This window comes from Colossoma macropomum, unplaced genomic scaffold (genome assembly GCF_904425465.1).
Source record: "Colossoma macropomum unplaced genomic scaffold, Colossoma_macropomum, whole genome shotgun sequence".
In the NCBI taxonomy this organism is placed as follows: Eukaryota; Metazoa; Chordata; class Actinopteri; order Characiformes; family Serrasalmidae; genus Colossoma; species Colossoma macropomum.
The window spans coordinates 40,162,236-40,186,896 of NW_023494784.1; the positions used below are offsets into that span (position 1 = coordinate 40,162,236).

At 36.5% G+C, this 24,661-nt stretch overlaps 2 protein-coding genes across 2 annotated transcripts; both read right to left on the reverse strand.

Annotated features, from left to right (window-relative positions):
* Window positions 1-1,975: 1,975 nt before the first annotated feature.
* LOC118810888 (interferon-induced protein 44-like) lies at window positions 1,976-10,635 on the reverse strand. Its single transcript, XM_036575026.1, has 8 exons — window positions 10,612-10,635; window positions 10,145-10,281; window positions 9,325-9,351; window positions 5,756-5,954; window positions 3,575-3,721; window positions 3,282-3,457; window positions 2,244-2,346; window positions 1,976-2,161 (listed from the first exon to the last, which is right to left on the reverse strand). The coding sequence occupies exons 1-8, from the start codon at window positions 10,633-10,635 to the stop codon at window positions 1,976-1,978; spliced, it is 999 nt and encodes a 332-aa protein (XP_036430919.1).
* Window positions 10,636-15,624: 4,989 nt separating this feature from the next.
* LOC118810534 (interferon-induced protein 44-like) lies at window positions 15,625-24,079 on the reverse strand. Its single transcript, XM_036574371.1, has 9 exons — window positions 24,036-24,079; window positions 22,692-22,762; window positions 21,871-22,137; window positions 20,971-21,001; window positions 18,997-19,195; window positions 17,872-18,027; window positions 17,562-17,733; window positions 16,293-16,393; window positions 15,625-16,200 (listed from the first exon to the last, which is right to left on the reverse strand). Exons 2-9 carry the CDS (start codon window positions 22,750-22,752, stop codon window positions 16,015-16,017), a joined length of 1,173 nt encoding a protein of 390 aa, XP_036430264.1. The 5' UTR covers window positions 22,753-22,762; window positions 24,036-24,079; the 3' UTR covers window positions 15,625-16,014.
* Window positions 24,080-24,661: the final 582 nt, after the last annotated feature.

Here is a 24,661-nt window from a genome sequence, read left to right on the forward strand (position 1 = left end):
GATTAATATGGCAATAATAATGAAATATAATTATCAAAATTTTCATTTTGCTCTCCTGTGCAGCACGCATGTCCAAAAAGTTTGAGTAGCAGTAGATCAACAGTAAAATGCTCAGCATGGTCCTCTGCAGCTGCATTCTTGACAATAAATGATTTAATAAAATGAAACAACTAAAATGACATAAAAAAACTCAATATCACATAAACAAACAACCAAGTAACTCAATGCCTTTTAGAAATGAAATTTTTAAACTATACTTCTGAAAGTTGTCACTGCAAACAAATGTGCTGGTGTTGGATCATGTCTTTTTCTTCTCTAAATGATGAACACTAAAGTCACTTGTGCAGCCTGAATGTGTCCAGAATTCAGACGGGCGCAGACCACACTTCAGTAAAATAGGTTTATTAACAAAGGCAGTGTGGAGGTTGGGAGGCAGAGACACCGGGAACAAAGGGAAGCATTGAATGTTGAAAATCAGGAAAATATTTGAATAATGCAAAAAGTGTTTCCACTTAAAAGTACTAGAGGTTCTCCCAAGATAAAAGTTCCTATGTGATAAAAGTGCATATTTTACAATGTTTTGCTCGCTGTTGGAACACACTTGATCTCATTTCATGTAAAGAAGCATTCAAGACTTTCAATGAAATGAAATTATTTGTATTTTATTTTCTAGACAAACAGTTAAACTACAGTTACTCTACAGTTAATCTGCAGTTAATCTTAAACACTCAAATATTAAACACACATTAAAGCTAAAGCATGTAAAAATGTTTAGACCCTTCTTCCTTATTCAGACACTGAAGATGTAGCCCACATTTTGGGATAGCCACCTTGTAAACCTTCATGAATGGTCAGTTTGTTACTGCAAAGCTGCTCTTGGCTGGATATTTTTGGGTTTTGGACCATTCCCAACCTAGCACTTATACCAGCCCTGCACTCATTACCATGCCACTGCTGAGAAAGGTCCACCACCCAAATAACATCTAGTCAACAGCAGTTTTGTGGTCAGAAAGTGACCAACAATAAATGGGATGATGGAGCCTGACAAAATGTCCATGTGTGCAAATAGATGCTACAGTCTTTAATTGTACACCAGTTACTGGAAGTTGCTAGAGGGGAAGGGCAACATGCATCAGAGGTATACCTTGCATTCTAACACATAGGAATAATAAGGAATTTAGGTAACACTTTCTATGAATGTCACCTTTGTAAACATCTATAAACGCATTCATAACATGTTATAATGCATTCATAAGACATTATAAACATAGCTATAAATATTTATAAAAATGCATTATACATTATAGCCATGTTTATTATGCATTATGAATTGTTAACATAATACATTATAAGTACTGATCATAACAAATTATAAGAGCTCATAAGTTGTATTTGTCTGCTCTAAGTAAAGTGAAGCGTACTGTACTAAAGCCTCCTCCAGTGTTAAGAGTGAGGCTTCAAGTTGAAGTATTTACTGAAGGATTTACTGAAACACTAAAACATACATAATAAAGCTCATTACAGGCTTCAAATGTCAGAGTTTAAACTAGTGCTGCCATCAGTGTTTTACCCAATGTGGGAAAGTTAATGTACACCACCGTTAGCTTGGTATTTGTCTTTACTTTATGCTCTCCAAGCTGGGACTGACTTCTTTGGCACTGACATTATAACATGTTATTAACACTATTTATAATGCATTCTATTAACAATTCATAATGTATAATAAACATGGCTATAAAGTGTAATTCAGTGTAATTCATTTTTATAAATATTTATAACCATATTTATAATGTCTTATGAATACATTATAACAAGTTATAAATGTGTTTGTAGATGTTTACAAAGGTGACATTTATAGAAAGTGTTACCGGAGTTTAATATATTATAACTGTCAGAGATGTTTGGGCGGTTCCTGATTCACCCTGTATATTCATGCTGATCTTCTTTATTCTTCTAAGGTTTACATAAAGATGAGTCATTCTGCATGTTTCTCTTTGCATGAAAACCTTTTCACGTATACATTAGCTGAGTACACAGCCTGTGTGAAGGCCTCCAGCACCAGGCAGTTCAGCTTCTCATTCATCTTGTTCTCCTCATGATAGTTCTTCAGAGGGAAGATGCAGTTCATAGGGACTCCCAGTTTAGTGCTGCACTCTTCCATCTGGAAACACACAGTGGCATTACTTTATCAGCTAAAACATTCCATGGAAGTCCATGTCCAGGATAAGGAAGAAGACATTCACTTTCTCCTTGATCTTCTTGCTTTGGTAGGTCTTGGTCAAATCCTCCTGTGTTAGTGTGCATGCCGTGTCCACTCTTGTCATGAAAACCAGCTGAGTGGGCTGACTGTGGGCATTGTTGTCTTGGGCAAACACACACAAATCTAACATTGACCCTGCATAGGCCATCCTGTATCTGACCCACATTACCATTCCAGATTGTGGCCCACTGATCTGTGGACATGGACAGTGGCACATAAAACCCACACTTAGTTAATGCTGTTTGCACAGGGCCAACATTGATGGGCCAATTACTGGCCAATGACTGGCAACATCTCATGGGCACTGGGCAGGTAACCTGTTACTGGGCTGCTACTAATGCCCTAAGTGGGCTTCTATGGGGTCTGTGAAAGCTTGCTTGCTGCATAAATGTGATTTAAATATTTAAAAATATTTTTGAATGGTTAACTTCAGTTGGTTGGATCACTTTGATTATATAGACATTTGTGTCAAGTGAGTTAGAATATCCTGTGTTACCATATGTTTGCTTTGGTAACACTTCTCTTTAGCCCTGCTAAATTTTGCCATAAATACGTAATGGCAGATGTTATATGCTGTCATGAATTGTCATGATAGATTGTGATGAATAATATAAGTGTAATTTTACCATTACAGGTAATTGTCATGATAGATGTCTTAACATTTGGCATCATGACAGCAAACTAGAGCAGATTTAGCAAAAATGCACATGTGACATAAGCATAATGACATCTGTTATGACAGTTTATGTAGCAGAATTCATGTTGTGTTACTGTAAAGTGGCAGTGAACTTTATTTCAGAAAAGCTCAGATTTTAATAATTTTGTCAGTGCTGTTGTGGTCAGTGGTGTGACAACTTTATTTGAGTTTAGTATGATGGACTATGTTTTACACTTGATGTTAACACTCATACCCATCTGCCACAGCAATGATAGAATGACTCATTTGTTAAAAGTAAATAAGCAATAAAAACTCTAAATAAAACTATTCTTGTTGAATTAAATTACCAATGTAAGAGTGAACTCACCTAATTTACTGGCCTCTGCTCTGATGGTCTTAATTTTCTGGATGACTTTATCATCCATTAGGGTAACTCTGTCTGCTGCAATAACACTCACTAGGCAGTGAATTTTATCATTCAGAGTGGGATCCCTGATGTAATATTTACTGTCTTCATACATTGGTACTTTAGGTTTGAACTAAGCAAAGAAACAAAAACAACACAAGCCTTTACCTAAACAACATTTAGGATTAATTATTTAATTTTGTTGTGTTTTTTGTTTGTATGTGTGTGTAAGTGTGTGTGTTGTTCTCACTTCATAGTTGTCTGATATGTGGCCCTTTAAAGCACTGATGATGTGATCAGAGTGCACACCTTCTGGCTCTCCATTTTTCTGGTCTTTTTCCAGGCCCATCATATCATAGAGGGCGAAAGGTAAAGTTCCAATAGAGAACTTCTGGTACTGGAAAATCACAATAATCAAATGAATAATAATAACAATAATAATAATAATAATAATAATAATAATAATAACCACTATTATCATCTTAAACTGCTTAATCCAGAGAGGATCACAGCCAACATGGAGGTATAATTCTTCCATCTGGTCCTCGGACGACCTCGGGGCATCGTCCCAGTGCCTAGTAAACCTCCACCAGGAAGAGGCCAGGAGGCAGACATCTGAACCACCTCAACTGGCTCCTCTCAATGTGGAGGAGTAGCGGCTCTACTTTGAGCCTGCATCCCTGTAAATAAAGCTCATTTCTGCTGCTTGTATTCACAGTCTCATTCTTTCGTTAATTACCCAAAGCCCATGACCATAGGTAAGGGTTTGAATGTAGACCAAGTGATAAACTGAGAGCTTTGCCTTATGGCTCAGCACCTTCTTCACCACTACAGCCTGGTACTGCTGCCACCTGTCCCAATCTCAAGTTTCCTCTTCCGATCATTTGTAATTCCAAGATACTTAAATTCCTCCACCTGGGGCAGGTCGTTTCCCCTTACCTGGAGTGGGAATGCTAACCTTTTCCAGGCTAGGACCATGGACTCAGACTTGGAGGTGCAGAGCTGCATATCAACCGCTTCACACTCAGCTGCAAATCACTCCAGTGAGCACCGGAGGCATCCATGCAATGGAGCCAAAAGGACATCATCCACAAACAGCAGAGACGCCACCCTCTGGCCTCCACACATAATGTCCTCCTGACCTCAGCTGTGCCTTGACACCCTGTCGATGAATATCATGAACAGGAGTGGAGACAAGGCACAACCTTAGCGGAGTCCAACACTAACACTGAATGAGCATGACTTAATGCCAAGTATATGGATACAACTCTCATTCCAGGAGTACCGAATGGCCCCAATACTCCCCAAGGGCCTCCCACAGGACATCTCGGGAAACACGGTCGTAAGCCTTCTCCAAGTCCTCAAAACACATGTAGACTGAGTTGGCAAACTCCAATGCCCCCTCAACAATCTGCATGATGGAGAAAAGCTGCTCCATTGTTCCACAGCCAGGATGAAATCCATATTGTTCCACCTCAATCCAAGGTTCATCTATCATTATTATTTTTATTATTATTATTATTATTATTATTATTAAATGAAAAGTAACTCCCTTTCACAAAAATTCATATAAACAGAAGACATTCTAAAAACTCTGTCCTTCATTTGTGTTCTATCTCCAAGAAGTCCCATACTGGATACAAAAGGCTTGAACCTCAATGGTTGCCACATGCAATGTAATTTGTAGATGGTTGCTTAGCTTTCAAAGCAGTTATAGTCCACAGAAATCAATGTGTTCCACATTAATTTCAGACAAAAAAGAAGTGTAACCTGACTTTCTTGGATTCAAATAACATTTATAGATGTTAATGTATTTGCACCCACCGTTCAAAAGCTATTGAGGACAGAAGTCTTATACACCAACCAACCACTCTATTAAGTACACCTCCTTATCGCTACACTCATTGCCCATTTTATCAGCTCCACTTACCACATAGGTGCACTACATAGTTCAACAATATTAGACTGTTAGTCCATTTACTTCTCAGCACACATTTTGTATAAGGTTAGCCCCCTTTCGTCCTGTTTTACAATCGTACAAAGACCTGATTAAATGGTCAGTATGTACTTAATGAAGTGGCCAGTCAGTTTGTGACAATGAAACCAAAATGAAACCAACTTCACTGCTTACAAAAATGTTTCATGTTTAGGTACCTTCCTGTTCCACATCAAATTCAAGTAAGTTTAGCTAAGTTAATGTTATCCAGCTCTAGCAGCACAAACCTTCCAGCTTCTAAGAACGTATAACATAAATTTGTAACAGTAAGACACTGTGGGCCAGGTGTGTGTACAAGTGTCGGAGCAGCGCAAAGATATGAGTTGACCTGTATTGACCTTATTAAGCAGGTACAACCAATTTATTAATTCAAATTAGTAAAATTTGGAATATATATTTTTGACCAAATAAGACATTTCTCATGAGTGTACTCACCTTAGTTGTAAAACTCTTGCCAGTTGAATCTGATGCAGCCAGACAGTCGATGAACTGATGCCCTTCAAAAATGCCTTTGATGGTATTGATGATGCTGGATTTTCCTGCTCCAATTGGTCCAAGCAGAAGGAAGAGAAGCTCTCTGACTTCCTCATTACTAACTTTGAAGTTCTTTAGGGTTGTGATCATTGGAACTTGTCTGGGAGGAAAAAAGAACCTAATCAGTTTTTAGTTCCAGAGATGGGAAAAATTCATTGGGTTGCAAGTAACAAGTGAGTCCTCAGTCCCAGGTCAATACAGGCAAGTGTCAAATCTTAAAAGTAATCAAGTCAGAATGCATTTTTCACCAGAGCTGGGCAGAATACTTTGGAAATGTAGTGATGGTTGAAACTCTAATTTAAAAAATCAGAGAGACTGGTAGGTTTTGTTTCTAAACATGGCCAAGAACTACCTACTTTGACAAGAAGGGGCCATTTCACTTACATATAAACTGACCAGTCACAGACTGTTGTTTTTGTGCACATATCAAAATTGTGCTACAGAAGAAACAGACACAAAAAAAGTCTGATAATATTTTAAATCAAATGTTTGTTTTTTTTTGTTTTTTTCCCATCAGGCTGATGAGGAACACTTAATGGAGTTTCACTTATTTGTGATTACACTTTGCTGTGGTAACACCTGCTGAATGTGACTTGGCATTGTCTTGTTGAAATAAGCATGGACACGCCTGAAATGTACAGTAGGCAGTGTATATTTTTTTCAAAATGTGTTCAGCAGTAATGGTGTCTTCACAGATGTTTAAGTTATCCACTAATCCACCCCCATCCATGACAGATGCTGTCTTTTGAGTTTTACCCTGGTATCAATCTGGATGGTCATTTTCTCTTTTGGCCTGGAGAACACAACATGCATTTTTACCAAAAATAATCTAAAGGTTTGACTCATCAAAGCTCTTCACATGTTTCCACTGAGGCTTTCGGTCCATTTAGATGAGCTCAAGTCCAGGGAAGTCTGTAGCATTTCTGGACAGTTTTGACATATGACCTGCTCTGTGCATAGTAAAGCCTTAACTTGCATTTGTGGATGCAGTGACAGGTGGTGTTATTGACAACAGTTTGTCAAAGTATTCCTGAGCCCTTGTGGTTCATATCAATCACAGAAACATGTCAATTTTTAATGCAGTGCTGACTGAGATCAAAGATCAATGTTCATGGGAATTCAATTATGGTTTTCAGCCTTTTTCTTTATGCACAGAGATTTTTCAGGATTCTCTGAAAAAAATCCTGAAAAAAAAAATCTTTTGATTTTACATTTCCCTGTAAAGGGTGAAATCCTTAAAATCTTTGCAATCATTTACTGAGAAACATTATTTTTAAACTGTTGGATTTTTGCTGATGAACTTTTGGCAAAGTGGTGAGCTTCGACCCCTCCTCACTCATAAAGGCCTTTTCTGGATGCTCCTATTATACCCTAGCATGACCGCATCGCCTGTTTGCATCACCTGATGATTTTTGAACATTTCTCAACCTTCCTAGAATGAATATTTGATTTAAAATAGTACAAAGACAACATATCAAATGTTGAAACTGGGAAATTTTATTGTTTTTTGAAAAATATATGCCCATTTTGAATTTGATACCAACAACATGTTCCAAAAAAGTTGGGATGACTGCATGTGTACTACTGTGTTTCATCACCTCTTCTTTTAACAACACCCTGTAAGCATTTGGGAAGTGAGCAGACCGACTGCTGTAGTTTTGAAAGTGAAATATTTTTCCATTCTTGTTTGATACAGGATTTCAGCTGCTCAACAGTTCAGGGTCTCCTTTGTCATATTTTTTATTTCATAATGCACCAAATGTTGTCAGTGGGTGACAGGTCTGGACTGCAGGTAGGTCAGTTTAGCACCCAGACTCTTTTAATACAGAGCAATGCTGTTGTAATACAGAATGCGGTTTGTCATTGTTTTGCTGAAATAAGCAAGTCCTTCCCTGAAAAAGACGTCATCTGGATGGCAGCATATGTTGCCAAACATGGATATATCATTCAGCATTAATGGTGCCTTCACAGATGTGCATGTCACCCATACCATGTGCACTACTGAACCCCTATATCATCATGAATACTGGCTTTTGAACTGTGCACTGATAACAAGCTGGGTGGTCTTTATCCTGGAGAACACAGTGTTCATGATTTCCATGAATTTCAAATGTTGATTTGTCAGACTACAGGACACTTTTTCACTTCCCCTCATTCGATTTTAAATGAGCCCAGGTCCCAGAGAAGGTGGCAGCATTTCTGGATCCTGTTTATGAACAGTTTCTTCTTTGTGTTTTGAATTGTTCCACTATTTGATCATGTAGTCTTTCACAGAGTGGTGAACCCCTCCTCATCTTTACTTCTGAAAGACTCAGCCTCTCTGATACTTGTTCACACCCAATCATGTTACTGACCTGTTGTCAAACAACCACCAGGCGTTTTTTTTAGCATTTCACAACTTTACCAGCCTTTTGTTGCCCCTGTCCCAACTTTTTTGGAATGTTGCTGGAATCAAATTCAAAATGGGCATATATTTTTCAAAAAACAATACAATTTCTCAGCTTTAACATTTGATATGTTGTGTTGGTACTATTTGCAATTAAATATAGGGTTTAAATGATTCGCACATCATTGCATTTTGATTTTTTTTATTTTGCACAGTGTCCCAACTTTTTTGGAAATGTGGTTCCTTTTCAATAGCTTACTTCATTGGCATATATGGTTGGATGCATAAGAGTAATATTCAGAGTGGATGAGAAAATTACAACACCATTAATAATTATAATTTGGCCATATAACGTGGTATTTTTTAATAACTATAATTCAATAATGCATAAGAACAACGATTTTTATGTTTTTAATTGTAATTAACCATAATTTTAGGCATGTTCAATATGCAGTTTAAAATATATTGGTTGTTTTTGAGTTTGGCATTTTTATTTATTTTATTTATTGTTTTTAATTTGGTTATTTAGCCCATTTTTCATGGAAAGCAGCACTGAGGGGGACACACAGGCCAAGTTGCTCAGTCATAGCTGGGTTGAGTTCAGTCATGCAGCACTGGGTCCAGGGTTTAAAAAAATGGCTAGACTGGCTAAAGTTAACTTCACTGAAGTGCCAGACATGTTTGCATGAAAGCACCCACAATGGCAGCAGCACTGGCATTCTCCTCCTTCAGCACTGTGAGAAATCACCTCTGTATTCACCCCTTTTCCTCATTGCTTGCTAGCAGCTCAACACACATTTCAGACACAGAGAGCCAACAGTGTCTTAGATAATCTGAGAACAAGTAAATAAAATGTGCAAATTCATGGCTTTTTAGGGCTTCCGAATGTGTTGACCATCATATGATTATTACTATTCTCTCTTGTTGAGGTTTGGATTTGTTCTTTTAAGCAAAGTGAATGTGAACTGCAAGATATAGAAATGTGCACTGTGTCAACCCATTGCCTGTGCTGGACTTTTCAACAAGTTGCTGTAGCTTATCTTTGATCACATGATATGATGTTAAAGAATGACTGTGGATTTACTTCCACTGGACAGTCCTCCATTCCATTCTTGCAGAACTCCATTGAGTTCTGCAAGAAATGCATGTATTATTGTATGAACAAATAAAACACTGTGTACCTCAAGAAGAACATTTGATTAAACAATACTTGATTTCATAGGCATCTTGTGGGATGTGCTTCTATGGCTACACTTGACAATATATATATAAGATCATTTCAGAAATGTCTTGAATTTAGCATCAGATTTTGGCAGGTAGCTTCTGTACTTATGCCAAAAGTTTAATAATATTTTCTTTAAAACCCTCATAACAGCTGTAATCAAATTCATCTTATGACTCCCTGGAATTGACCTCAGCTCCATGTTGCCAAAAATTAGCAATAAAATGTAAATGCAGCCTCCTAAGATACAACAACAGTGGCCTAGCAACACCTTAGCAACCACCTGGGATTTAAGCAACAGTTTTGTCAAGCCAACTTAAAGTTTGTTCACAAACTTTTCCCCTTCTTATTATTATTACCTTTTACAGATTTGTGTTCAATTTTCTCCCCAGTTAATCAGTTACTAAATTCACCTACTATACAAATAGAGCTAAACTCAAGAAAGTAAGACCCACAAGTCGCAGCACATTGCAGTGCACAGTATGTAAAATTGGAGACGGTGTTTCACAGCAACATGACAGCAATGTGCAAATAAAACATCTTTCTTTAGGGTCAAATCTGAGCATTTTTCCCCTTCTTTGGACTTTTTTACACTGAATGTGAAATTTGAGCAGTCTGTTACAGTAAGCAGTCTGATAGGGTGTGAATAAAGGCCTTAGCTACTCGAGTGCAGAAATAATACATACCAACAATGACCATGGCAGAGCATGAGGCACTACCAGACTTATTCCTCAGGTTTATTGTGAATTTCGCTTCATCTTCCTTTGCAGCGTTCCTGATTGTCAAGCTAAACGTTGTACCATTTTGTGTTATTGTGTGCTTTTTTGTCACATATGAAAGGGTTAATTATTGCAGTGAATAGTTGACAAGGCAATTTATATCATGTGACTTCAAAAATGAGACAAAAGCAGAGTATATCTTGCAAAACATGTTGCTTTATTGTAAATAAAGTCTTGATGATTCCATTTGCAAAACATTTACAAATTTGTCACATCAGAAAATGTAATTTCAACAAAACTTGTTCTATTTGGATGTCACGTCAGCATAAACATGAACTTTGACACTAATCTTTGTACAACAGTCTACAGCTACAAAATCCTGTCTTGTCCTGCTTTGTCTTTCCTTGTTTCTGTCTTCGTTTGCCATTACCTTCCCCTCTGCGTCTTGTTCCATGTGGTTTTGTTTACATCTGCCATGCGCTTTTGTTGTTTTGGTCTGTCTTCTCCCCAGTCATCTGTCCCACCTGTGTCTAGTCTGCAGCCCCACCCTCTCATGTTTCCCACGTGTTATTTTGTCTATTTATTCCCCTTGGTTTGATCTGTTCCTTGCTTTGTAGTGCTTTTTACTGATTCTTAGTTTGAGTAGTTATTCCTATGTATTGTGTTCTCTGTTCTTTGCTTTTGGTGGTTCTTTTCATTTCTTTAGTGCTTGCCTCATGTTGCTTTTCTTTTGTTTCTGGTTCTTTCTTTGCTACTTTCTCCATGGACAACAATAAAACTGGTAGCTCACACACGCATCCTGCCTTCTCATCTCCCAACACGTTCCAACAGCTATGACTGCTTTTACTTTTTAAGCATCTCTAGCTGGCTTTGTCAAGTCAACTCAAAATTTGACCACAATTTTCCCTCTTCTAGCTTTACATATTATTAAAAGTAGACTAGATCATATTATTAGTAAACTGCCTTTGGAGTGCACTTTGGGAAAGTGATGTCACATGGTTGCATTGGCCTCCTTCATTGATTGAGGAATGGCAAGCTAAACACCTGGACACAACTGAGAAGGCTGATTGGAAGAGATGTTTGCTGTTTCTCATTCAGTAAACAGGAACTGAGTGCAAGGTCCAGTGCAAGCACATAGAAATCACACTGCAACAATGGTGACTCACTATTAGAGTCATTTTGAATAAATGTTCTAGTTAATTTGAGTAATACAATATATTTTAATATTACTGGACTGGACTAAACTATATTAAAGCTTACAAGTTTCATCAGTCAGGGTTCCATGTGAAATGGGTGAGAATACCTAACCTTTGAATGAATTTCAGTGTGCAGCCGTATCACTTTGATACTGAGGATTGAAGCTGTATGTAGAAAATTTCTTTTAGCTTAAATCTTCATCTTAGCAGAACATTTTTTTAAGATGTTTTTACTGTGGGATTGCAGATTAAGTAGGATGGTCCATTTTGGCTTACATCAGTTGCCATGAAATCTACATAAACATTTGTAAAGGCTTATTCTAAAAAGCATCAGTTGTCATAAAGACAACGTTTGTCAATCGTCTTATCATTTTACCTCAGCAAGTGTTGTGAAAAATGATGCTTCTTGGAATAACTGTCTATATGTAGGTGTCGTGTTGCCTTATAAATGCTGATGATCCCATGTTTGAATTTCTGAAAGACAAAAATATATGTATTATTATTTGAATATTGAAACTATACCTGTTCCAAGTATTACACAAAACCCCGGAAGTAAAGATACTGACAGAAATGGAATTGGAATCAGACTGGAAGGTCTTCTTTGTACATGCTCTTTGAAACAATACATTCAGAGGAGGGTGCACTTATTTACATTTTTGGGGGGCAAAAGCACTATATAATTGAAATTGTGATTTCTTGACATAAAAAACTAATTAGCATTAGCAAACTAGCATACAATAAGGACTGCTGCCCCCCTAAATAACCTTTCAATTGAGTCCTTTGAAGAACCATGCACTGAAGGGTTCTATAGGAAACCAAAAATGGTTCTGGTATAGCTTCACTCTAGAGAATGTTTTTGGCACCCTTTTTATTTTAAGAACACTGTTGGCGACAATGACAGATAATGTTGGTCAAAAACCAAAACCTTTGGCCAAAAATAAAAAAATTAAATGTAAAGCATGGTGGTGGCAGCATTATGCTTTAAGTCTGTGCTTTTGTCAGCTTATTATTGTAGCCAAACATGAATTCTACATTGTACCAGACAGAACTTTAAAGAGAATATGAGTTAATTTGTCAACATTTATCAACAGTCTCCTTAAGTTCTTTCTGGTACACTGTAGAATTCATGGTTGGCAACAAGGACAAGCCAACAGAAACACAAAGCAAATCCACAAAAGAACGATATGAATGAAAGAAAAGATATTAAAGAAGAATGGCCAAGTCAAAGCACTGATCTTATAGAACCCTGTAGAAATGCTGTAGGGGGAATGTGAAGCAGTATTTACAGCCGTATGCAAATTTCAAATTATAATTTGTTGATTTAAGTTGCAATATCCTGCTCTGCACATTTTAATGCACATTTACTGCTTACTTGCTAGATTTAACATATTTAGTATAACATTAATGTAGCCTGTGCAAAAGTTATGGTGCATTTTATATTTTATGTTTCATATTTTTCCAATATGTAAAACTCAGCAAATAAATAGAAATTATGCACTAGAATTTGCAGAAAATTTGCATATTTAAGCTTTAGAGAATAGGTTAACTTCCTTTCTGGCTGTACATGCAAGCAAGTCATCACACATCATACAGTGAACATTTGCATTTCTTGCTTTTTGTTGAAAACATGATTGCAAAAAATAACTACACAAAAATTAGAAAATTGGTAATGAATGCAAAATTACACAAAACCTCATTATGAGGTTTGGAAGTGTGTCAGGTTTAGCCATGACTAACACAGTACATGTGCTGTTAAATTAATTCACGTTTAAACTCTTCAATCTTAAGATCTCACACAGCAGCTTAACTTACCTTTACAAGAAGTGATGCTGAGGTCTGTGTCTCCTTCTCTGTCTGATGCTCTGTGTCTGCAGCTCTTTTTCTATATATACTGCCAATTTCACGTTCACTTTCAAGTCTCTGAGCATGATGGAGGTGATGGGAACAGGGTGCCTATAACAGTATATCTGGTAAAGCACCAATTTCTGAGAAATTGAAACTGAAAGCATCTTTGAGGTCACTGGTCAGCAAATCATCCTTGCTTACTCTTCTACAGATTTTGTTTGTCTTCACAGACATACACCCAGACATGCAATTTTAATGTGAATAATGCTTTGAGGCTGACTATGAAGAATTTTCTCTCATTATGTATTAATGCATGGACACCTTTCACTTGTAGACACTGCTAAAAATAAAATTTGGCTTAATCTAAGATTATAAAGTCACTGATTACACAGCTTTTCATGAGTTTACTCAACTTGAGGATGCGAGAGTGTATCCAACTCAAACATCTTAGTTGAGTCTAAATTCTTAAAATTTTTTCAGTTCTGCATCTTAGTGGGTACATAATATAGAATTTGTTGTTGTAACTCAATTTCTCTACTAGTTGGGACACTTTCCATCACACAATCCAACGCTTTATATTCTCCTCTTGCTCACTTATGGATGCCTATGGCATTACAGGGGTTCAAATCTCCTGTTGGGGTGAGAGCCTAGTCTGTTGCACCACACGAGAACACCTGAAGTTGCACATATTTTGTGAACATTTATGATTAATACCCTGTAGACAGTTTTTGTTTTAACTTTGAAAAGTAGCCTGGTTAAATGCAGTGCAACTGTCTAACAATTTACCCCAACATCAGGAGGTTGTAAGTTTGAAGCCCATTGATGCCACAGCTGTCCATATCTGGAAGCCTGAGAGGAAAAATGCTTGTTGGGATTATATGTTGGAAAGAGTCCCAGCTAGTGAGGAAACTGAGATGCAGAACTAGGAAAAGGGACTTGAGAGAACTCAAGAAAAGCTGTGTAATCAGTTACTTTGTTACTTTGTGTGCTCCCAACACATCTGAAATTGAAATTTGATTTGCTAAGGCTCTGCAAAGGATCCATAACTACTGTAGAAAAGCAGGAGAGAATATGTAAATACATATATATATATATATATATATATATATATATATATATATATATATATATATATATATATGATCCTGAGGGTTGCAATAATGCTATTCTGTTGGTAAATCAGAATTATTAAAGGAAGCCTCCTTGGCTTACAGGTGGCTCAGCGGTCTAAGCATTGGCCCCTTTGTCAGGCAATCACAAGTTTGACCCCCAGTGATGCCACATACTGGTTCTGCTGTTCTTATACTGAGGAGTCCAAGTGAGCATGGGGCGGTCCTCCCTCTTCCCAACATGCTTTAAAAAGATGGTTCGTTTTAAGGGTTGTTTAGTAAAGGGAATGGTTTTATTTGAGTCTTATATATGTTCATGCTTAAATGGTTCTTTGCATGGTGAAATGGTTATTTAGATTGATGGAAAATGTACTGTAAGTGGTTCTACAAGAACTGTTCTAAAATTTCTTTTTCTAGTTATGCTTCTCTTTTGTTTCTGTTTTTTTTATTGCCATTTACATCATGGACACCAATAAAAAACCCAGCTCACATTTACATCCTGCCTTCTCATCTCCTTTGTCTCCAAATATGTTTCCGTCATCTAAATTCAATTCAAACTAGTGGTTGTTTTTAGTTTGCTGAGCTAGTTTTAGTGCTAAGCTAGGTTTTATTTTAATCCCCCCAATGCTAGTCATCAAAAAATAATCTTCAACTGTAAAGTTTTTCTTATGTAGTTCAACAGGACTTTGAACACTCTTTTCATGTGTAGTTGCACTACCCTTTGTATATATCCTTATATCTGTGTCTCAGGTAAGTCCAAGTCGAGTTGGATTTAGTCAACGTGCAACTTGAGTGCAATTTGAATCTGAATCTGACCAGACTGAGCTCTAACCCAAGTGGTTGGGTTTATTTGCCATACCTTAATGCCCCTAAAACTGGTTTTACATGGTAAAACTCTCATGCAACATCTCCTAGGTACTTGAAACCTACATGAAACTGAATAGCACTTGTGTTCATGATCTAAAATTTTAATCACTGCAAACACATTTTCAGATCTTGCCAAGATATAAATGATATTCTCTAAATGACTAACACTAAAGCAACTTGCATGCTCATAACAAGGTGTTCGATGATCTTTTTAGTTGAGACACTTTGCAAGTTGGCTTTAGATGCCTTCGGGAAACCATGACATATTATATTACCATAATACTTCACAGTATTTAACAAGCTGTTTAACATGAAATCAGTCTTATTACTTTAATAATTAATACTATGTGTGACTTGAGGAAAACCATGAACATGTTTTATTTTTATAATAATGTTTATTTATTTGAAAACAAAAAATTGAAGCGTAAAAGTTTATAGGGGTGTCCAAGTGCAAAGACTAGTTTACACATGTTTGCAGTTGATAAAAAAATGAATTTGTACCATTAGAACAGCTATGAAACAAACATCAATTCACTCAATAGATTCTGGCAGATAAAAGAAATGCACATCATATCCTTTATAATCAGATTTTTTTTATTTGTCATTGCCTAATTTACAAAAAGAAAAGTGGAGGTGTCAAATTGCTTGCGTTAGTTAATTTAATGCATATTTTTGATCAAGGCTATTAATAATGGACATTTAGAAGAAAACTATTTGAAGACTGCCTATACATGAGCTGGCCACTTTATCAGAAACACCTCCCTTTTAGCTGTACCTTGCTGGTGTACAGTTTGACAAGTTTTATATGAGGAAGAATCATTCCACATTTTTCTTTTTGTGTGAAACATTTTTCACATATTCATGAGCTGAGTGCACAGCCTGTGTGAAGGCCTCCAGCATCAGGCAGTTCAGCTTCTCATTCATGTTGGTCTCTTCATGATAGTTCTTCAGAGGGAAGATGCAGTTCATAGGGACACCCAGTCTAATGCTGCACTCTTCCATCTGGAAAAAACAGAGTAGCATTACTTTATCAGCTAAAACATTCCATGGAATTTTTTCTAGCACAATATCACTATGAACTAGCAATAACTCACTTTCTCCTTGATCTTCTTGCTTTGGTAGATCTTGGTCAAATCATTCTGTGTCATCTTGCACACCTTGTCCACTCTTGTCATGAAAACCAACTGAGGGATTCCTGCAGCACAGACAGCAGATGTACATGGAGATTCAACAGATTATGCATATATGAAAAAAGAATCATATTGTTAGATGGTCTTCAGTGGAAGACCATCTAGCAAATATGCCCCTATTAGCCCACTGTGGGCTGACTGTGGGCAGTGTTGGCTTGGGCAAACACACACACATCTAATATTGGCCCTGCATAGGTTATCCTGTAGCTGACCCACACCATTATTCCAGACTGAGGCCCACTGAGCTAGTAGGGGCAAGCTTTCACAGACCCCATAGGAGCCCACTTTGAGCATTAGTAGTAACCCACAACATATTACCTGCCCAGGACCCATGAGATGTTGCCAGTCATTGACCAATAATTGGCCCCTCAATTTTGGCCCTGTGCAGGCAGCCTTAACTATGTTGGGTGCCACACAGTGGGCTCCTATTGTGTCTGTGAAAGCTTGCTTGTCAGACAAAGTACACAGAAATGCAATTTTAATTAATAAAAATGGTTTTGAGTGGTTAACTTTTGTAGGATGGGTTACTATGATCATACAGATTGGCATTTGTGTCAAGTGAGTCACAATATCCTGTGTGTTCATGTCTTTGCTTGTAACACTTCTCATTAACCATGCTAAATATTGGCATAAATATGTCATGGCAGATGTCACAATATTTGACATCATGGCAGTGAACTACAGCAGATTTAGCAAAAATGAACATGAGACATAAGTATAATGACATCTGTTATGACAGTTTATGATAGCATACGACATTCTCCCAGACATGTTTATAAAATGGTTATGTCCATGTTATGTAGCAGAATTTGTGTTACTGAGACTTTTTATATTATATTATAAATTATATATACATTTTATATTTTATTATAAATACAGTGTTTACACTTTGTTTACTCAAGTACTGTGTATATCCTACCTCAGGAAAAACGATATTTTAGAAAAGCTCAGATTTTAGTAATTTGGTCAGTGGTCTGACAAATTTACTGATATTCAGTATAATAGAGTACATTTTACATTGCAATTACATATCAATATTCATACCCCATCTGCCTAAATCAATTGTTAAATGTATAAATAACACTTTTTATTTATATTTCCTATTTTTGTTTCTCATACGTTTTTATTAATTTTACTTGTTGAATCAAATGACAGATGTAAGAGTGAACTCACCTAATTTACTGGCTCCTGCTCTGATGGTCTTCATTTTCTGGATGACGTCATCCTCCATAAGGGTAACTTTGTCTGCAGCGATAACGCTCACTAGGCAGTGAATCTTATCATTCAGGGTGGGATCACTGATGTAATTTACATTGTCTTCAGACATTGGTTGTTCAGGTATGAACTAAACGCGAGAGAAAAAAAACAACAGGTTTTTACTGACAACAACACGACCAATTTAGGATTGTTTTTTGTGCCTTTGTGTGTGTGTGTGTGTGTGTGTGTGTGTGTGTGTGTGTGTGTGTGTGTGTGTGGTTCTCACTTCATAGTCGTTTGGTATGTGGCCCTTTAAAGCATTGATGATGTCATCAGAGTGCACCCCTTTTGGTTGTTTTCTTTTGTCTTGTTTCTGGTCTTTTTCTAGACCCATCACATCATAGAAGGCGAATGGTGAAGATCCAACAGACAACCTCTGGTACTGGAAATGCATAATAATAATAATAATAATAAAAAGAAGAAGAAAAAGAAGAAGAAGTAGAAGAAGAAGAAGGAAGAAAGAAAGAGAGAAAGAAAGAAACGAAGAAGAAGAAGAGAGAGAAGGAAAAGCAGAACAAAAGGAAGAAGAAGAAGAAGATTATTTTATGTTTAAAAAACTACTCCCAAAACAATTCATATAAGCAGAAGACATTCTAAAACTCATCATTTGTGTTCTATCTGCTAGAAGGCTGATATTGGAAACAAAAGGCACATAGTGCTTGGACCCCAATGGTTGCCTATGGTTGCTTAGCTTTCATAGCAGTTACAGTCCACAGAAAAATTCATGTGCTCAACTCATTTCAGACAAAAAAGAAGTGGAATCTGCCTGTCCTGGATGTAAACAACAATTATTTACAGATACTAACTTTTTGCACCCATCCTTTTAAAGCTATTTAGAAAAGATGTCATATACACTGACCAGCCACTCTATTGAGTACATCTGCTTGTTTCTACACTCACTGTCCATTTTATCAGCTTGACTATATAGGTGCACTTTGTAGTTCTACAGTTACAGACTGTAGTCCATCTGTTTCTCTGCATACTTTGTTAGCCCCCTTTTACCGTGTTCTTCAGTGGTCAAGACCCACATGGTACCACCGCAGGGCAGGTATTATTTGGATGGTGGATCATTCTCTGCACTCCAGTCACACTGACGTGGTAACAGTATGTTAATGTGTTTCGCTGGTATAAGTGGATCAGACACAGCAGTCCTCTTGGGGTCCTGACCACAGAAGAACAGGGTAAAAAGGGGCTAACAAAGTATGCAGAGAAACAGATGGACTACAGTCTGTAATTGTAGAACTACAAATATTACCACCACATTAAGCAGGTATGACCAATTTCTTAAGTCAAAAATTAGTAAAATTTGGATTTTTTGACCAAATCACATATTTCTCATGACTGGACTCACCTTAGTTGTAAAACTCTCTCCACTTAAATCTGAAGCAGCCAGACAGTTGATGAACTGATGTCCATCAAAAATGGTTTTGATGGTGTTGATGGTGCTGGATTTTCCTGCTCCAACTGGTCCATGCAGAAGGAAGCGAAGCTCTCTGACTTCACTATTACTGATGTCGAAGTTCTTTAGGGTTTTGATCATTGGATCTTGTCTGGGGGCGGAATGAAAATGAATGATCAGTGTATAGTATCAGATATGGGAACACTTTATTGTTATATTAACAATTTATCCTCAGACTTCATATTGAAGTCCCAAGTCAATACAGGAAACCCTCAAATCCTAAACTTAGTCCTAATCAAGTCCGAATGCGTTCAGAGATTCACATACTTTTTCTACTTTTTTGAAATTGAGTTTGTATAATGTCAAATTATTTATTCAGAATTTTAGATTTTAATAGCTTACTTTATCTGCATGTATGGTTGGATGCATACATGTAATGTTCAGAGTGGACGAGGGAGGACCAACACCTTAATAATTGCAGCCAATGTAACTTGTTGGTAGTTCTGAACAAGTACTCGAATATTCATTCCAAAAATAATGCTTAAATTAATAAAACTTATATTAACTTTTCATAATTAACCACAATTTTAAGTGTGTTCTTTACTGCAGTTCAAAATATATCCAGTAGGAGTCAGTATATTGATTGTTTGGCCAAAGCCCATGTTTCATGATTCATGATTGATGCCTTTACAGCTGTAATAAGTCACTTATATCACTTGTATATTGTTTATGCGTTGTTTGTTTTTGAGTTTGAGCCCTTGTTTTTATTAATTTTATTGAGTTATTTTATTTGGCTAGTTTATTTTTTACAATGGAAAGGGGCACTGAGGGTGAGCCAAGTTGAGCTCAGTCATAGCTGGGTGATGTGTTCAGTCATGCAGCTCTTTGTCCAGGGCCTAAAAAGTGGCTACAGTGGCTGAAGGTAACATCATCCCAGCATCAGACGCATATGCATGCAAGTGCCCCCCCCAGCAGCAGTAGCACTGGTGTTTCCCTCCTTCAGCACTGCCAGAACCCACCACATTGCTCCCTAGCAACTCAACACAGTCACAAAATTTCAGACACAGAGAGCCAACAGTGTCTTAGTTAATCTGATAACAAGTAAATAAAATATGTAAACTCATGGCTTTTTAGGGCTTCTGAATGTGTCGACCATCATATGGTTATTATTATTCTCTCTTGTTGTGGTTTGTTTTTTAAGCAAAGTGAATGTGAATTGCAAGCTATAGAAATGAGCACTGTGTCAACTCTTATTGTCTGTGCTGGCCAGGGTTGGTACTGAAAAATTAGTGGTTAGCTACTTTGTAGCTACTTTGCCACAGTTTGTAGCTAGCTACAATTTAGCTACTTTTCCAGAAAAAGTAATGGCTACTTTTTAGCTACTTTTTGAAAAGTAATGTGCTACTTTTTAATTTTTAGCTACTTTCAAAGCGTGATTGTCAGAATGTTTGTGAATCTCCACCTGACACACCAAACAAGCCCAACTGGTAGTGTGAACAAGACACTGCATTTAATCATGAGCCAGAAAGAAACATACAATTGAAAATTTGCAAATATACAAAAAGTTCACCAAAAAGTAAGGTTAAGTGTAACCAACAACCAAACCTACACAACTAAAGGCGTGATATCCAACACAAATCTAGACTAAGTAGCAAAGTCAATCATTTCAGGCATTTCCTAACAAAAATCAACAAAAATAACAATTTTGTGGAAAGCATTGTTAGCTGTGTTATGGAAATTGTATTAATTCAATGTATTTGTACTGCTGTACTATTTGTAGGCGCTACAGCTATTAGCTACATTTCATAAAACTGTAGCGGCTACAGCTATTAGCTACAAAAAAATTGTAGTTAACTACAAAAAGTAGCGTGCTACTTAGCTACTCCCCCTTTGATCGCATGATCTGATGTTAAAAGAATGACTTACGTCCTTTGGGCAGTCCTCCATTCATTGAGTTCTGCAAGAAATGCAAGAATTATTGTAGGAACAAGTGAAATGCTCTGCACCTCAAGAAGAACATTTGATTAAACAGCATTTGATTTTACAGAAAATCTTATGGGATGTGCTTCTGTGGCTACATATGGTAATATTTCACAGTAATTTCAGAAACTCCAAAATTTAGCATTACATTTAGGCAGGTAGCTTCCGTGCTTATGCCAAAAGTTTATTAATATTTTCTTCAAAACCTTCATAACAGCTGTAATCGAATTCATCTTATGACTCCCTGGAATTGACCTCAGCTCCATGTTGCCAAGAACTGGCAATAACATGTAAATGCAACCACCTAAGATACAACAGCAGTGGCCTAGCAATACCTTAGCAACCACCTGGGATTTTAGCAACAGCTTTTCAAGCTAACGGATTTGTGTCCAGTTTTCTCCCCAGTTAATCAGTTGCTAATTCCACCTACTAGCCAGGTATCGCAATACTGCCAACCGAAGTTAACAGGAACCCACATTAGCATCACGCTGAGTGATGGCACCCTACCCATCCAGAGAGAGCGAGGTAAATAGGAGAACGATGGATAATGAACAACAAACTAACAAAAGCAGAGACAAAAAAGCTCTAGTTCCCCTCAAGAGGTAAACTCAAGAAAGTAAGCCCCACAAAAGTCACAGCACAAGACAGTTTACAGTATGTAAAATTAGAGATGGTGTTTCACAGCAACACGACAACAATGAGAAGATGGAAGATCTTTCTATAGGGTCAAGGTTTGAGCAATTGTTTTCCTTCTTTTGACTTTTTACTGTAAAAAATGAAATTTGAGGAGCCTGTTACAGTAAGTAGTCTGTTAGGGAGTGACTAAAGGGCAGAATTCATACATACCCACAATGACCATGGCAGAGCATGAGGCACTACCAGAGTCATTCTGCAGGTTTATTGTGTAGTTCCCTTCATCTTCCTTTGCAGTGTTCTTGATTGTCAAGCTGAACGCTGTACCACTTTGACTTCTTGTGTGCTTGCCTTCCACACATTCCAATCTGTGTCCATTCTTCTCCCACTTTGCTGTTACTTCTCCTGTGTTTGCCTCACATTGAAGAGTAACACCTTGTCCTTCTTTCACTTGTTTATCAGCCAAAACAGAGACACATTCTGTTGGAAACAGAAAGATGAAAGTATTAAGTATTAGGTATTAAGAAAGTATTAAGATTAACATCCAACACAGAGTGTTCATGTCAGTATTCAGTATATATATATATATATATATATATATATATATATATATATATATATATATATATATATATGTGTGTGTGTGTGTGTGTGTAAACATATCTATAAGGATTTTGTTAACCCATCAATCAAACCAAACCATAATAACTGAAGTTTTCACTCAATTTTGCTTCTCATTGCATTCTGTAAAATTTGCTCATTTTCAGTTTTTGTTTTCAGTCTCTGTAAATTTCCTAAATTTCGAGTTTAGAACCATCATGCATGGTATCCGTGGACGTCAGTCATAATCAGTAAACCAGGAAGCACTCGTCCCAGTGACCCTAATTTTTATGTTTATTTTATTAAAATAAATGATCAAACATTCCATTTTGTCACTAACAAAACAATCATAACTACTGAACGTTTAACAAATGTTTCTGAAGTGACTGTTTTCATACTGAAATGTTTAGCTGCTTATGAATGCTTAAACTCACCTGGTTTTGGTGGAGTTGATGGAGTTGGTGAAGTTGATGGAGTTGATGGAGTTGATCCCATGTTTATATTTCTGAAAGACAAAAGTAATAGTATTGCATTTATATATATATATATATATATATATATATATATATATATATATATATATATATATATTCTTTGGAAAAGAAATCAGGCTATTCTGTTTAGACACTCATTGAAACAACATGTTCAGAGGTGGAGTGCACTCAATTATATTTTTGATGGATTTATATCTGTATAAACACAAAAAGTATAAATAATCAAGTGATTAATTATTAAAAATTTATGTTAGAAGGTGTAATATAGACTTGATAACGGATGGCATGGCGGCAAGTTTAACCTGAAATATTTCAGGTGTTTTCCCCTCTGTCAAAACATTGTGAGGGGCTTATAATTCCCATTGTAATTATATATATATATATATATATATATATATATATATATATATATATATATATATATATATATATATATATATATATTTGAAGTTGTAATTTCTTGATATTAAAAAAACAAATTAGCATGTGAATTTGCCACCAGTTTCATGATCATGTAGGAGTGATACCATACAATAACCACTATTGCCCCCCTTAAGAACCTGTCAAATGAGTTTTTTTTTTTTAAAGAACTATTCACAGAAACATTCTTTAGGAAAGTGGTTCTGCTGTAGCATCACTCCAGAGAATGCATTTTGGCACCTTTTTGAATTTTACGAACATGGTAGGCCATAGTGACAGACAATGCTAGACAACAAAACAAACTAAAATAAAAAAAAAACATATCAAATCCATGAGTCAGAGCACTGAGCTTATAGAACCCTGTAGAAATGTTGATATATGTTGACATATCCTGCTCTGCACATGTTAATGCACATTTATTGTTTACTTGCTGAATTTAACATACTAGGAAACTTTAAAGATGGCCTGTGTAAAAGTTATAGCACATTTTATATATTAGGTTTTATTTGTATGTTTTCCAATATGTTAAACTCAGCAAATAAATAGAAATTGTGCGCTTGGATTTGCAGGAAAATGTCATTTATAAGTTTTAGAGGATATTTTTTACTGACTGGATATGCAAGCAAGCCATCATACAGTGATGCATTTCTTACTTTTTGTTGAATTCATGATTGCAAAGAATAACTAGACAAAAAACAGAAAATTAAAGATGAATGCAAAATTACACAAAACTACATTATAAGGTTGGGAAGTGTGGTAGGTTTAGCCATGACTAACACAGTACATGTGCTGCTACAGTCATTCACATTTGAACTCTTTTTGAAATCTTAAGAACTCCCTGCTTTCAAATGTAGCTTAACTTACCTTTATAAGAAGTGATGCTGAGGTCTGTGTCTCCTTCTCCTTCTCTGTGTGATGCTCTGTGTCTGCAGCTCTTCTTGTCTATATATACACATCCATTTCACTTTCACTTTCAACTCCATCAGGAGATTGTGGGGGAGGGTGAAGGGTGCTTGTAACGGTTTATCATGTGAAGCATCAGTTTCTGAGAAATTGAAACTAAAAGCACCTTTGAGGTTACTGGTCAGCATGTTATGCTGTCTTATGCCTTTTATTTTACAGATTGTGTTTGTTTTCACACAATTCTTATAGACTTACAGCAAACGTAAGATGTGCAACTTAAAATTGTAAGGTGAGCATTGCTTTAAGGCTTACTAGAAAGAAATCTTTCTCACTTTATAGAAATGCATGGATCTTTCACTTTTAGACACTGTTAAAAATGAAAGTCAGCTCCAACTAAAGTTCTAAATTAGTAGATTACACAGCTATATCTATCCCATAATATATTTAATTTAATGTACTATAGATAATGTACTATAGATAGATAGATAGATAGATAGATTGATAGATAGATAGATTCTCTTTAGCCCAGAGAGGTGGCTTAACAGTAAAAACCATAAATAACACTTTTTTTTGGCGTACATTTAAAT